At 55.9% G+C, this 12792-nt stretch overlaps 1 protein-coding gene across 1 annotated transcript; it reads left to right on the forward strand.

Moving 5' to 3' along the window:
* The first annotated feature begins 251 nt into the window (after positions 1-251).
* Positions 252-10641, forward strand: LOC134560649 (mitochondrial fission factor homolog A-like). Its single transcript, XM_063416870.1, has 7 exons — positions 252-439; positions 2169-2387; positions 2995-3143; positions 3848-3936; positions 4478-4639; positions 7765-7843; positions 8300-10641. The coding sequence occupies exons 2-7, from the start codon at positions 2192-2194 to the stop codon at positions 8429-8431; spliced, it is 807 nt and encodes a 268-aa protein (XP_063272940.1). The 5' UTR covers positions 252-439; positions 2169-2191; the 3' UTR covers positions 8432-10641.
* The last annotated feature ends 2151 nt before the right edge of the window (positions 10642-12792 follow it).

A 12792-nucleotide genomic window follows, 5' to 3' on the forward strand; every position in this document is an offset into this window, starting at 1 on the left:
GGGGGCAGGGCTGGGTACCGGGGGCAGGGCTGGGTACCGGGGTAGGGCTAATTAACGAGGGGCCGGGCTCATTACTGGGGGGCCGGGCTCATTATCGGGGGGCCGGACTCATTACCGGGGGCCGGATCGTTGCCGGGGGCCGGGTTGCATACCGGGGGGGCAGGCTCCTTACCGGGGCTGGGCCATCACCGGGGCCGGGCTCCTTACCGGGGGCCGGGCTCATTACCGGGGTAGGGCTAATTACCGGGGGCTGGGTCATCACCGGGGGCCGGGCTCCTTACCGGGGGCCGGGCTCATTACCGGGGTAGGGCTAATTACCGGGGGCTGGGTCATCACCGGGGGCCGGGCTCCTTACCGGGGGCCGGGCTGCCCCGGCGGCCCCGCCCCGTCCCGGCAGCGGGCGCGGCTGTTTACAGGTCCGACGAGTCTGCGAAGAACAGTAAGTGTCCCTGCAGTGTCTCTGCAGTGTCCCCCTTGTCCCTTCGCACGGCCGAGCCGGGGCTCTGCTGGCGTCCCCCGTGGCAGGGCCGGGATGTCCCCGCCGGGAGGACGCGGGACCCCCCTGTCCCCTCCCGCGTGTCCCCTCGGGGGTCAGGGGGTGCCCGCAGCCGTCCCGGGGCAGGGCTCACCCCGAGGAGCCGCTGCCCTCCGGGACAAGGCGCATCCCGAGCCGGAGGGCAGAGCTGGCAGCAAACCATCGCTCCCTCCAGCTGCCCCCACCGAACGGGGTGTGCTCACCGGCCTGGTGCCCTGCCTGCCTCGTCTGGGGTGTCCTGGGCTGGAGAGGGGCGGAGAGAGGGAGCTTGTAGAGTTTCCCTCCCCAGGGCAGGCTTTCCTGGCTTGCAGGACTTAAACCCACTCCGGCTTAGTGAGCCGGAAATTCCCTGTGACTGCAAATCCAAGGAGAAGTGCCAAAGCAGGGGCTGAGCCTCTCCGGGCCAGTGGGGGGTGCTTGCCAAGAGCTCCAAAAAGCCCTAAAGAAAGTTAAAGGAGGAAATCCAGCCACTTAAGCATTTTGTTCTTATGAGTTTTAAAAGCTGATTTTTTTTTCTTTCTTCATAGCTTAGTCTCAGAACCTGCTTGTCACCCCCTCCCATCCCTCTGTTCCTTGGGAGCTGCAGTGGTTTCACAGGTGATTAGAAAATGGAAATTAGAAAAATGAATCTCCATATTTACTGTTATTAATATGTGCTGATTTCCCGGAGAACAGGCTGGGAGTGCAACACAGGGTGTTTGCTCCTCTGAAGCACCAAAAATGTAGAGAAACCTGCTGGTCTCTGTGGCTGTTTACCCTGGCTGGGTTTCTCCTGCAGGACTGACACATTTTGGGACCATCCAGGAATTCCTGTCCTGTTTCCTGGCAGGGGGTTCCTGCAAAAATCCACTTTCTCTGGGTTTTGGGAGAAGCAGGAGCGTGTGTGTGTTATGGGTTGGGCTGGGCAGGGTGGTGTGGGTCCAGCAGTGCCTCCAGGACAGATCCAGTGCAGGGACAGGAGTGCAGTGTCTGCAAGGCTGGAAGCAGGGAACCACCACTGCTGATGCTGGGCAGATCCCCGTGTAATTAAAAGGTTTTTAACAGCAGAGGAGGAGGGAGCAGCACGAGGTGAGTGTGGAAGTGCTGGTTGTGGCAGGGGCAGAGCTGGTTCTGCCACCCTCCTGCACCCGGAGTGCCAAGGCCTGGCAGCTGCAGGGGACAGGTCCTGTGATCCTTCCCCAGGGATTCCCTTCTGCTCCTCTAACCCTGGGTGAAATCCTAAAGGATTGCAGGGGGCTGGGGAAGGTCAGGGAGTCCCAAGTGCCCCGAGGAGCAGCAGTGAGGGGGGTGGTGGGCAGCCCTGGCCCCTCGTAGGGTGGAGATCTTTTTCTAGAAGCAAAGGAGGACCCTTTTGGGCATGGTGAGATCAAAAGGTGCCAGCAAGGGTGCTGTGCATGCATGGCTGGAGTGCCTGGGCAGCACTGGGGTTAGGCTGGGGTCTTCCAGCCACAGCACCTCTTGCTTGTTGGGGTTGTCATCCCCTCCCATCCCTCTGTTCCTTGGGAGCTGCAGTGGTTTCACAGGTGATTAGAAAACAAACAGAGGAACAATGGAGAAAACCCTGCTGTCACTTTTGGAAGTGCTGCTCCTGCCTGTTTTGGCAGCTTTGTTTCCCTCCGTGTGACACCCCCAGGACGTCTGAGGACCCTTGAAGAGATGTGGCCGCTGTGGGGGCTGGACCTGGGCCGGGCCCGCTGTGACCTGCTCTTCACAGAGGCCATCAACCAGAGGATGCAGGTGCCCAGCAGGCTGAAGGTGGCAGAGAGCTGCAGCCCCGGGGACAGCAGGGCAGGGACAGAGGATGTCCCTGCGTCCTTTCAGATGCACATCCCTGACAGGATTTCTCTGGCAGGTAAAGCCCTGGGTTGGCTTTTGGGGTGGGTGAAGGTTGTTGGGGCACTACAGCATCCTAGGGAGCAGGAGCCCTTTATAACCCCCCTTACATCACCCTAGGGAGCAGGAGCCCTTTATAACCCCCCTACAACACCCTAGGGAGCAGGAGCCCTTTATAACCCCCCCTTTCATTTGCTTTGCCTGAGGAGAGGATGGGGGCAGATAATGCAGGCACTTTTCTTTAGGAATGTAGGGCAGGATGGTGGATGGCTTGGGAAGAGGTGGGCAAAGGTCACCAGCAGAAGTCTGGAGGGGCCTTAATTCCAGCAGGTGAGGAGCAAAATAGAGAGGAATCTCCCTCCACATCTCTTCCTGTTCCCTCTTGGCCTTTGGTGGGGGCCCTGCTTTGGGATGCAGGACGTTTGGCCCTGTCTTTGACAAACAGCTCTGAAACCTTGCTGTCCTGAAGCAGTGGCTCTGCCTCTCTGGGCTGTCCAAAAGAATCCAAGGCAGTGTTTGTCCACCTGGCACTGCACACAGGCTCTACTCTCCATGTGGGTGCATCTCTCTTCCCTCTCCTGAGGCTGCTCAGGTTGGCTCAATTCCTCCCTCTCTCCTTTCTCTAGAGATACCAGACACCAGTTTGAGGCCAGTGCTGTTGGCCCAGCCCAGGAAGGTGCCCTCTGTGGTGGTGCACGTGTCCCCAGAGCCCTCTGGGGATGTCCCTTTCCTGCCCTCGGGCAGCAGAGCCAGCGCCCAGCGACGCAAGCGATCGGTACCCGTGGGCAGGGCCGGGGGTGCCTGGGTTGGGGAAGGGGTGGGATCCCAAATTTGGGGTTCTCCAGGTGCCTGTTGTCACCCCAAGCCAGGATCCTTCTTCCAGGAGGCCCTAGGAGTGGTGGGGTGGGGATGGTGGGATCTCTCTCTGAGCCAGAACCAGTGCACACCTGTGTGCTGGGATCTTGGTTCAGCCACATCTCCTGTTGCATTTTATAGGCTGAGGTGGGTGCAGCTCCACCACCGGCTGCTGCTGCTCCTTTTTAAGTACTTTTTCAACCTGTTTTTCTTCTCTGTGAAGTGTGGGGCAGAGCTGGTTCATCACAGCAGTGTAAAGGTTCTGGGGTCAGAGCCAAAAGCAGATTTAACCTCATATGAGACCCTTTCAAAGAGAGGTCCCAGGCATGGGCAGGAAAAGACTTGGTCTGGCTGCTGGAGCTGCTGTTCTGCCCCCTCAAGGGCTTTAACCTCCCTGAAATTGGAGAGCTGATCTGGGATGGGTTGGGTTCAGGAGTTTTGATCTGGCTGGAATTCAGATCAGCAGCCTTGTGCTGGGGACCCTCTGCTCTGGCCCTGTCTCCTCACCTGCACCAGCATGAGATCCCCAGGTTTGGGGTTCCTGTAGTGCTCCCAGAGAGTGCAGATGGGCCCCAGGCCCTGCTCTGGGCTCAGCTCTGACGTGGCTGTGTTTGATTCCCACAGGGCCACCACAGCAGCAGGGCACGGAGGGACAGGACCCTGAGTGACAGTGTCCAGCTGGCCGTGCACAGCCCAGGACAGCACCACGAGGGGTGAGCATGGGCCCAGAGCCACCCAGGGCGGGTGGGGAGCAGCATCTCCTCCCACTGGGCTGTTTTGAACTCTCTGGTGTTGGTGTCCTGAGAGGGGCAGGGGGGTCCAAGTCAGAGCACTGCAGTGCCTGGCATTCCTGCTCATCCAGGAGAGGAACACGGCTTTGGTGCCAGAGCTGTTTGTGCTTTGAAGGCAGCTGTGTTGTTCCCCAGGCCTCTGCTCATGGTCTCAGGCTCCAGAGTCTCTGAGCTAATCCTGGAGCAGGGACCACTGTCCCACTGAAGTCCAGGGCTGTCCTGGGTGGCAGGAGAGCAGCATGGACACAGCCATGGTTGGCTTTGGAGGAGTCAGCTGGCTGCCTCTGAGTCTGGGGGCTGCTGGAGAGGGTTCTCCCAGCTGATGCCATTGGGGTCTGGGTGCCAGTGGCATTGCCCAGGGATGCTTGGAGCTGCTGAAGGGATCAGGGGCAGTGCCCAGTGCCAGGCTGTGCCCTGCTGTGTGAGACCAGGGGGTAACAGGCGTGATTCTGTGTGCACCCAGGCCAGGCTCGTGTCCCCTGCCTGCTCCCAGTGCCCCTCTCCCCCTGCTCACGGAGGCAGGCAGGATCTACTCCGTGCAGAACATCTTCCAGACCCTGTACCTCCTGGGCCAGGTGCTCCTCCACCGTGTCCAGGACTCCCTGCGAGACCCAGCGCCGTCCAGGTGACTTTGGCTTGTCCTGAGCCAGCTCTGTGTCACTCTGCAAGGACTGGTCTGTGCCTTGCTGAGTGACAGCACGAGCTCTGCCAGCTGTGGGCTGCAGGATGCTCCTGCATGGCTGCCTTGGGCTCTCTTTCTCACCTGTCCTGTCTGCCAGCCCTGGGTGCCGGCCTTGGTGCAGCTCACTAACCCAGCCAGGCTTGAGGCTGCTGCTCAGCTTAACACCAGCCCCTGGGCACCCCGAGTGAGCCAAGGCTGCTGTGACACTGCTGGGGGCTTGCTGCTAAGCAGGGGCTCATTTTTCTGTATGCTTTCATAGCTTGTTGGAGGGGGGTGTGTGAAGGGAATCAAAATCCAGAGCAGCCGGCCTGACCCGGGTGCTGTCCCTGAGCCTCTCCTGCAGGCTCCCAGCACCTTTGGCTGTGTCTTGGTCACTCCTAATTCACCTTCCCATGAACTGGCTGCACTCAGCCCACAGCCAGTGCCCCTGGCCGGGGTGTGGTGTCCCTCTGTGCTCCCTGGAGTGGCTGTGCAGTGCCCTCAGTCCCTCCAGATGTGCTGGAGGAACCATCTCCACCACCCTTATCTGTGCCTCTGCAGCCAATTCTTTGTTCTAAGACAGCCTTAAGGTGTCCCCACTGCTCTAAGTCTGCTGAGCACCTGGAGGAACATCTAAATACTTCTCATTCTCCTTGAGCAAAGCCTCCAGGCAGAAAGGGAGGGGAAGCAGCATCCATCACCACATCCATCATCGGTGGCACATCCTGCCTTCCCTCCCCAGCTGCCGGCTGCTTGCTGATGATGCAAAGCAATGTTTCTCCTCTTAAAAACAGTAGGCTGAGGCTGTCTTCAAACATCATTTTAATTTCTTAATGACCAGGAGATGTGGTTAGTGGCTACAGAAGACCTTCTCCCTGCTCCCTCCAGCAGTGGAGGACATTCAGGCCGTGGCAGCCTGCAGAGCTGCTGTAGTGCAGTGGGATGGTGACTCCGGGGCCTCTCCCCAGGTTTTGATCTCCCTTTGAAACCAGCCACCCTCAAACACTTCCTCTTAGTACTTTACACCCCTTCAGATGCAGACATCCCTTCAATATGACAGCTTTGTACCCCTCTGCAACAATAAAATAAACAAAAAGATTGCGCTGACTTGTTTGGCCTGAAATTTTAGGAAAGTCTGGTCTCAGGCAGAGGCTGGAATATCTGGCTGACAGTGACCACTTGAAGGGTATGAGTCACCAGAAGGCAATTTCTAGTTTCTACTTTAAAATGTGTTCACCTGTATCAACTGGGATTTTGAGTCAAAAGCTGCAGGATGTGTCCTTTTTCATGGTTCTCTACTGGGGAAAATTGCATTTTCTTTCTGTTGGGACTGTCATTTTCCACTGCAGCTACATTTTGTGGAGGTATTATCTCACAAATGGAGTTTCAGATGAGGATTCAGTGAATCTCCACATGCTCTTCTGCCTTGTCTTCAGGGAGATCAGCATCATGTTGTGAACAGGGATGAACACCCTCTCCTCCCCAGGGCCTCCAAGAAGTGGGGTTAGGTGCTTGTTAACCCTTGTGGGATCAGTGAGTGCCTGTGTGAGCTATTGGTGTGCACAGGGGAGTTTTGGTCATAGAACAGCTGATTTTGGGCCAGCCTATGATGACTTTTATGTTTTTCTTGCTGTGGATTTATTTTATTTTGTGACTAGCCTGCAGTGGGGCTGTGCCTCCAGGGAGTGCCCTGGAGATCAGTGGTGTGTGCTGCCTCTGCCAGTGCAGCAGCTCATTCCAGTGGAGGCCCCTGTGTTTCCAGGGAGGGAAGAGAGTGATGAACATTTGGGTTGTTTGTTTATGTTTCAAATTGCAGGTAAGATTTGCTACAAGAGCAAAAGCTGATAGCTCCCTCCAGCTGATGGCAGCTTCCTCACCTGCTGGTGTAAATGGGATCACCCCTCCATTTCAGCATTGGTCCTGTGATTCCTATTTACCTGACTGGCCTTAAAGATGTTTCATCCAGCCCTCAGTGAATTCCTGGGACTACAGAGAATGGATGCTTAGTAGATATTTTCTCTCTGTTGCACCTCTAAAGAAATACAAACATTGTCTTGGTTTGGAAAGACAGGTGTCTGTCAGGGAAAACTGGAGTTTCGCTTGGAATGGAGAATGTAAAACCCCCTTCTCCAAATTATTATAATTTTGCAATTAGGAGCTTTCAGGCAAAATATGGGAATAGGAATAACAGTTCTTTACTAGGAATATTAAAAATACAAATGCAGTAATACAAAAAAAAACCCCAAAAAACAAAACATACAAACAAACAAACAAAACCCCACCAAAAACCAGGCAAGCAAGCAAACAAAAGTCCTAGAAAACCCTGATGGAATCAGAGATATGACCTGACACCCTGCTGCAGGGTGTTGGGAGCAGTCCAAATAAATCCTGCAGTGACAGATGTGGTTCTGTTGGAGCAGAGATGATCCTGCAGACAGGTTCAGTGGTGGTGAGATGGGTCCAGTCTTCCTCTGGGAATCCAGTGGCAAAGAGGAATGTCTGGGGTCCCTGTGTCCCCATTTTTATCTGGGTAGGAATGGTTGGCTCCTCCCCCTGGGTGTTCCATCTCCCAATGGATGATGGAATGTGTCAGTCACTGTGAGCCTCAATGGCCCATGAACAGAAGATATCCCCGAGGGTGGGCAGTGGTGACAGAGATCACAAACCCTGCCCCACCTGGTTTAACAGCTGGGCTGTGATCAGAAGGCATCCACCCTCCTCCCCTGGAGTTATGAGAGAGAAAGGAAAAAGAAACCATTCCCCAACTGCTTTCTACAGATGAAATAGAATACACTGGGATTTTTTTTTTGTTACATAACCCAAGACACATGTGTTTCCTGTTACCTGTCTTGGCGTGTGCTGTCTGTCCTGACCACTTTGGGTGCTGGAGGGGTGCCCATGTGCACGGTGGGGTTCAGGAGGGATGAGTGGCTGCTGTGCAGGTGCTGTTTACATTCCCTGCTGCAGCACAGCCTGGGGACACGCTCCCTGCACAGCTCAGCTCCCCGTGGCAGCGCTGCACTTGTGGGGGGGCAGTTGCACCCCACGAGCAGGGCTGGCCCCCCTGCATCTCTGCTTTCCTTCCCCAGGTGCCAGGAGCCCATGCCAGCTGCAGAGAGTGCCTTGGAGGAGGCCGGGGTGACGGAGGTGGCGGCGATGAGGAGGCAGGTGAGGTGGGGTGAACGGCTGCTGATGATTTCTGGGAAAGCCACAGGGGTGGGTGGGATGGGTTTTGTTCCTAACTGGGCAGAAACACCAATTCAGGTCGTGTAGCAGGGGGTCTCCAGGGGGCTGTTGCTCAGTCCTGGTGGGCTGGTGCTGGCAGAGTGGTCCTGCCTTTAGGAGAGGCAGGAGAGGACTCACCTGTGTGTTGATCCACAGGGGTGGATCCTGAGCTCCTGCCCCGAGGGGCTGCAGGACACAGTCAGACCCCTCTGGTGGCAGTGACAGGGGCTCAGATGCTCTCTGGTGGGAAGAATCTTTTCCTGAAGCGTCTGCTGCAGACCTGAGGTGCTGCTGCCACTCCTCCCACACAAAGATAGCTGCTGGGTGCCTCCCATCTCTCCATCCCCTGCTGTCCCATGGTGCTGGGGTGATGACAGTGCCCCTCTGCTTCCCTTGCAGCTTGCGAGGATCTCGGGGAGGCTGAGAGTGCTGGAGGAGCAGAGCCATGCCTGGAGGCAGAAGGAGGCCCTGGTGTACTCTGTGATGATCTCTGCTTGCCTCATCAACACGTGGCTCTGGCTCAGAAGATGACTGCCCGTGCCCGACCTCCCCTGCTCACCGTGGCAGGGTGGGTGAGGAGCATTTCTCGTGTACTTGCCAGCAGTGAAACTCTTTTTTTCATGACTAGGGCTGCTTTTTGCACTGTGGGCCCTCAAAGATCTGTGTCCTTCAGGCATTGATGATAGTGAAGGTGTGAGAAGCTGCTGTGAAGAGCTGAGGTTTCTTAAGAACTCAGGGGATGTCTGCTCTGTGCAGGTGTCCTCAGGCTGCCAGAGGAGATGCAAGCCTGAGGTGTTGGATGTTTGTGGTGATGCCTTGGGAAGGCTGACCTGAAACAGAGACTGGGCAGAGCTAGAGAATAAAGTAGAGATTTATTGGAAGATAAACTTAGGATACACCTTGGGCAGGACAGGGCCTGGCCAGGGCTACACCCAAGGTGGACCCAAAATGGTCACAAAATGGATAAACGGTCATGAAGTCTCACACTTTGATAAGTGTTGGTCCATTTGCATATTGGGGTTGAATTGTCCAATTACAGCTTCAGGTTATGAAGTCCTATCCTTCTTGTTTTCTCTCCTCAGCCCCCCTTGTTTGTGCTTTTGGGCTGAACACTTGTCCCAGCTGTCCTTGGTGTGCAGCAGGAGAAGGATTTGTTTTGTGTCCCTGCTCTGTGCAGAGCTGAGTGACCCTGAGTGTGAGCTCAGAGCTGCACCCCTGGGCAGCACAGAGCCTGAAATACAGGAAAGATAAAACTTAAGACATCATTTGACCTGGGTTCCTGTTTCAGTCACAGCCTGTGGTGGGCCTGGTCCCCTGGCCACATCCCACCTTGGGGATCTCAACTCTGACCCCATAAAAGTTCTCAGCTGACTGCTGTGGTCTGTTCCTCATCCTCTGTAGATTGACTGAGTGTTTCTAAGCTTCTGCTGGCTTTTCTCCCTTGTGCAGCTGCTGTTTGCTGGAGGTGGTACTGCCAGGTCTCCTGTGCCACTCTTCCAGCCCCTCTTCCAGGAGTGGAGCTGGAGGGGCCGGGATCTCCTCTCCCTGCAGCCACAGCAGGTTTGCAGATGTTCAGCTCCAAAGTGACTCTAAGAGCCTTGCTGACATCTGGGCTTATGCAGGGGCTCGGTTCTTTCCCAGAGAGATTTACATGGGAAACCTCCCCGTGGTGACTCTCTGGATAATAAAACCTCCTATCAACAGGGATAGCACCAAACAGGTCAGGGAAAATAGATATTTGTTGGTGTCCCCGTGGCAGAGGGGAGTGGAGGAGTGTCTCTCCCAGGTCTTGCTGCCAAGCTGCAACTTCAGTGATGGTGCAAGAACACGAGTGAGAGAAATTCCTGACCCAGGTGCTCTTCAGCTGTAAACAAGCTCAGTTTAACAGCTTCTCTGTTTGCTTCCTTCTCTAGAGTTTAGTAACACTTGATTCTGAGGTGACTTTGAGATGTTTTTGGTGGTTCATCCAGCACATCTGCTGGAGCTGTGCATGTAGGCCCTGGGGGCAGGTTTTGGCAAGGCTTAACAGGACCTGTCTGTGTCACCTAGACCTAATTATAGCTGGATCTCCATGTCATCCAGATGTCCCAGTAGCTTATTTACAGACATCCCTGCTCGGATGTTTTCTGCCTGACACCGCGTCAGGCGTCCGTGACTGTAAATCTGGCAGCTGGACAGTGATTAATAAATGACTGTCCCAGAGTAATTGCAGGTCTGGACCTGTGGCTGATTGCTGAGCTGAGGAGAGCGCTGGGATTTATTGCAGGCAAGAGCCAGGACGGTGTGGTGGGCTTGGTGGCTGTGCTGTGGCAGGGGGGGTGTGCAGGACAGGGGACTCCTGTGCCTTGTGGCTCAGGGATGTGCTCAGGAGCACCAGAGGACCCTACACGGCTGTTCTGTGTAAGGGGGTGTGAGCTGTGCCAGGGAATGAGGTGAATTGTTGGTCTGGTTTCTCTCCCCTGAGAGGTGTTACCGTGTTTTGGAGGAAGCCTGTGTTTGGGGTTTGTTTTAAGGTGTATTTTAGGGTGAGAAGGGATGACTTTGGGAGGGCACACCACCTTCAGAGTGTGGCTTGAAGGGGTTTGTAGAGGAGATGGTCAGACTGGATGTGTTCTCATGGGCTGGGTACTGGCAGGTTGTGGGAGATATAATGTGACTTCTATGTAAGACATAAATTCTGGTGTAAATCTGGAAACACTGACTACAAAATACATATTTTAATAAACTCTGTGTGTTCTGGACATGTTTCTTTTCTGTGGAGTCTGATCCTGATGTCCCAGTAAGTGGGAACAGGTAAGGTTTATTCCCTTGGCAGCAGGACTGTGACCTGCTCGTGGGTGTCTCAGCCCCAGCTACCCTGGCTGAGGGGGAATCTTGAGTAGAAAAGCTCCTGGTTAATGCTGTCCCTGTTGGAGTGTGATGCTTTTATTTCCATTTTTTCTCTTCCTTGCCTCCTCCTCCTCCTGGCTGCTTTGTCCCCAGGCAGCACACGTGGCAGGGCTGGGTGTCCCCAGGGGCCACTGCCACAACGATGTGCACAGCAAATAAAGTGTTTTGTGCACCATGGTGCTCGAGGGAGCAGCTCCTGGGGTTCCCTCCTTTGGAGGCAGCTGCAGGCAGGGAGCAAAAAGAGGGTTGGAAGGGGCACACGTTGCTGCCAGTGCTGCTGGTGAGCTGTCACCGGGAGTCAGTGATGTGGGGACAAGAGCAGGGTGACATCCTGAGCTGCTGCTGGGTGCCCACCCAGGAACCACAGCCCCAGCCAAGGCTGAGAAATTCTGTTTCTTTGGACTCGCTGCTGCCTGGGTGCTCAGTGAGATCAGAACAGGTGGAAGTTAAGGTTTTGAAGGGGAAAGTGAAACCTTTGATAGCAAAGGTAACAGAGGCTCCTGGTGCTGGTGCTTTCAGATCAGCCCTGCACAAGGTGCCCCTCAGGGATGGATCCAGCCTCAGCCCCTGCAAGTGGTTACATCCTGGAGGGAGAGGATAAAATCTGATCTCTTCCCTATTGTCTTGGGAATGTAGATTTTTTGCTAACCGGTATTAGAATGGGTATTAGAACGACTTCCTGAGCAAAACAAGAGGGCAGAAACTGGTGAAAAGTGCATTTCATGATCCCCTTCAAACTCTGCAGCTCTCTTTGGTGGGACTCCAGAGCAGCACTTTTGGTCCCCTGCTCTGCCAGCAGGAGAAGAGATAAGTGGGTGTGGGGGTGTTAAAATGTGTCTACTTTTCCCAGTTTTCCATCCTAGCAGTAGCAGAGGCACAGCCCGTGAAGCAGGGAAATGATCTCCACCTTTGTTTTCCCCTGGGCAGGAGGCTGGAGGGGGGTGGGAGCAGAACCTTGGGGAGAATCCAGGTGCATCCCCTGGTGTGGCAGGACCTGAGGCCACCGGGGGTGCTGGCTTTGCCCATCCCTGGTGCTCAGTGACCCTGCACCGAGGGCACAGAGCTGCTCAGGATGGCTGTGATCTCCAGCTGGGCACTGCCCTGGAGTTGTCGGGGGTCCCTGCAGCCCCCAGGAGGTGACGGGTGGTGGGAGAAGGGAACACATGAATAAGGGAAATGGAGCATCCCCGAGCAGCACCTTCCCCTCCTCCCCTTCCATCCCCAGCTGCTGCCAGCTCCTCTGGAGTGCGCCTGGCTGCTCGGGGCACCGAGGATGCTCAGGGGATGGGCGGTGACACACACGGGTGTGTGCACTGTCCCCGCTGCCACCGCGCCGCCACCTCCGCTTCTCCTTCTGCCCGGGCTCCGTGTTTAAAAGCCGGAGCGCTCCGGAGGCGGCCCGGGGAGCTGCTAGGGCAGGGATGCTCCCCTGGCAGCCCTGGCAGCCCGCCTGAGGCTGCAGCACCGCGCCCAGAGGCTTCGGGAGACGCCGGGCTCGTAAGTGGACGCTGGGCAGTGGCACCGCTGGCCCAGGGAGGTTTGGAAAGAAGGGACGGGCAGGGCAAGGCAGGAGCGGGGTGGGAAAGGCAAGGGGGGCGTAAGGGGAGGGGCAGGAAAGACAAGGGAGAGGTGGGGGAGGTAAGGCAGGGGTAAGAAAGGCAAGGCAAGGCAAGGCAAGGGGGGTTAGAAAAGGCAAGGCAAGGGAGCAAGGCAGGGGTAGAAGAGGAAAGGAAAGGCAAGGGAGGGTAGAAAAAATGAGGCAAGGCAGGGGTAGGAAAGACAAGGCAAGGGAAGGGAAGGGTGAGGGAGCCAAGGCAGAGGTAGAAAAAGAAAGGCAAGGGAGGTGTGGGGGAGGCAAGGCAGGGGTAGAAAGGGCAAGGCAAGGCAAGGGAGGGTAGAAAAGGCAATGCAAAGGGAGGTAGAAAAGGAAAGGCAAGGCACAGAAAGGCCAGGCAAAGCAACCCAAAGCAAGGCAAAGGAGGAGGCAGGCAAGGCAAAGGAGG

Source organism: Prinia subflava, chromosome 20 (assembly GCF_021018805.1).
Source record: "Prinia subflava isolate CZ2003 ecotype Zambia chromosome 20, Cam_Psub_1.2, whole genome shotgun sequence".
Classification (NCBI taxonomy): Eukaryota; Metazoa; Chordata; class Aves; order Passeriformes; family Cisticolidae; genus Prinia; species Prinia subflava.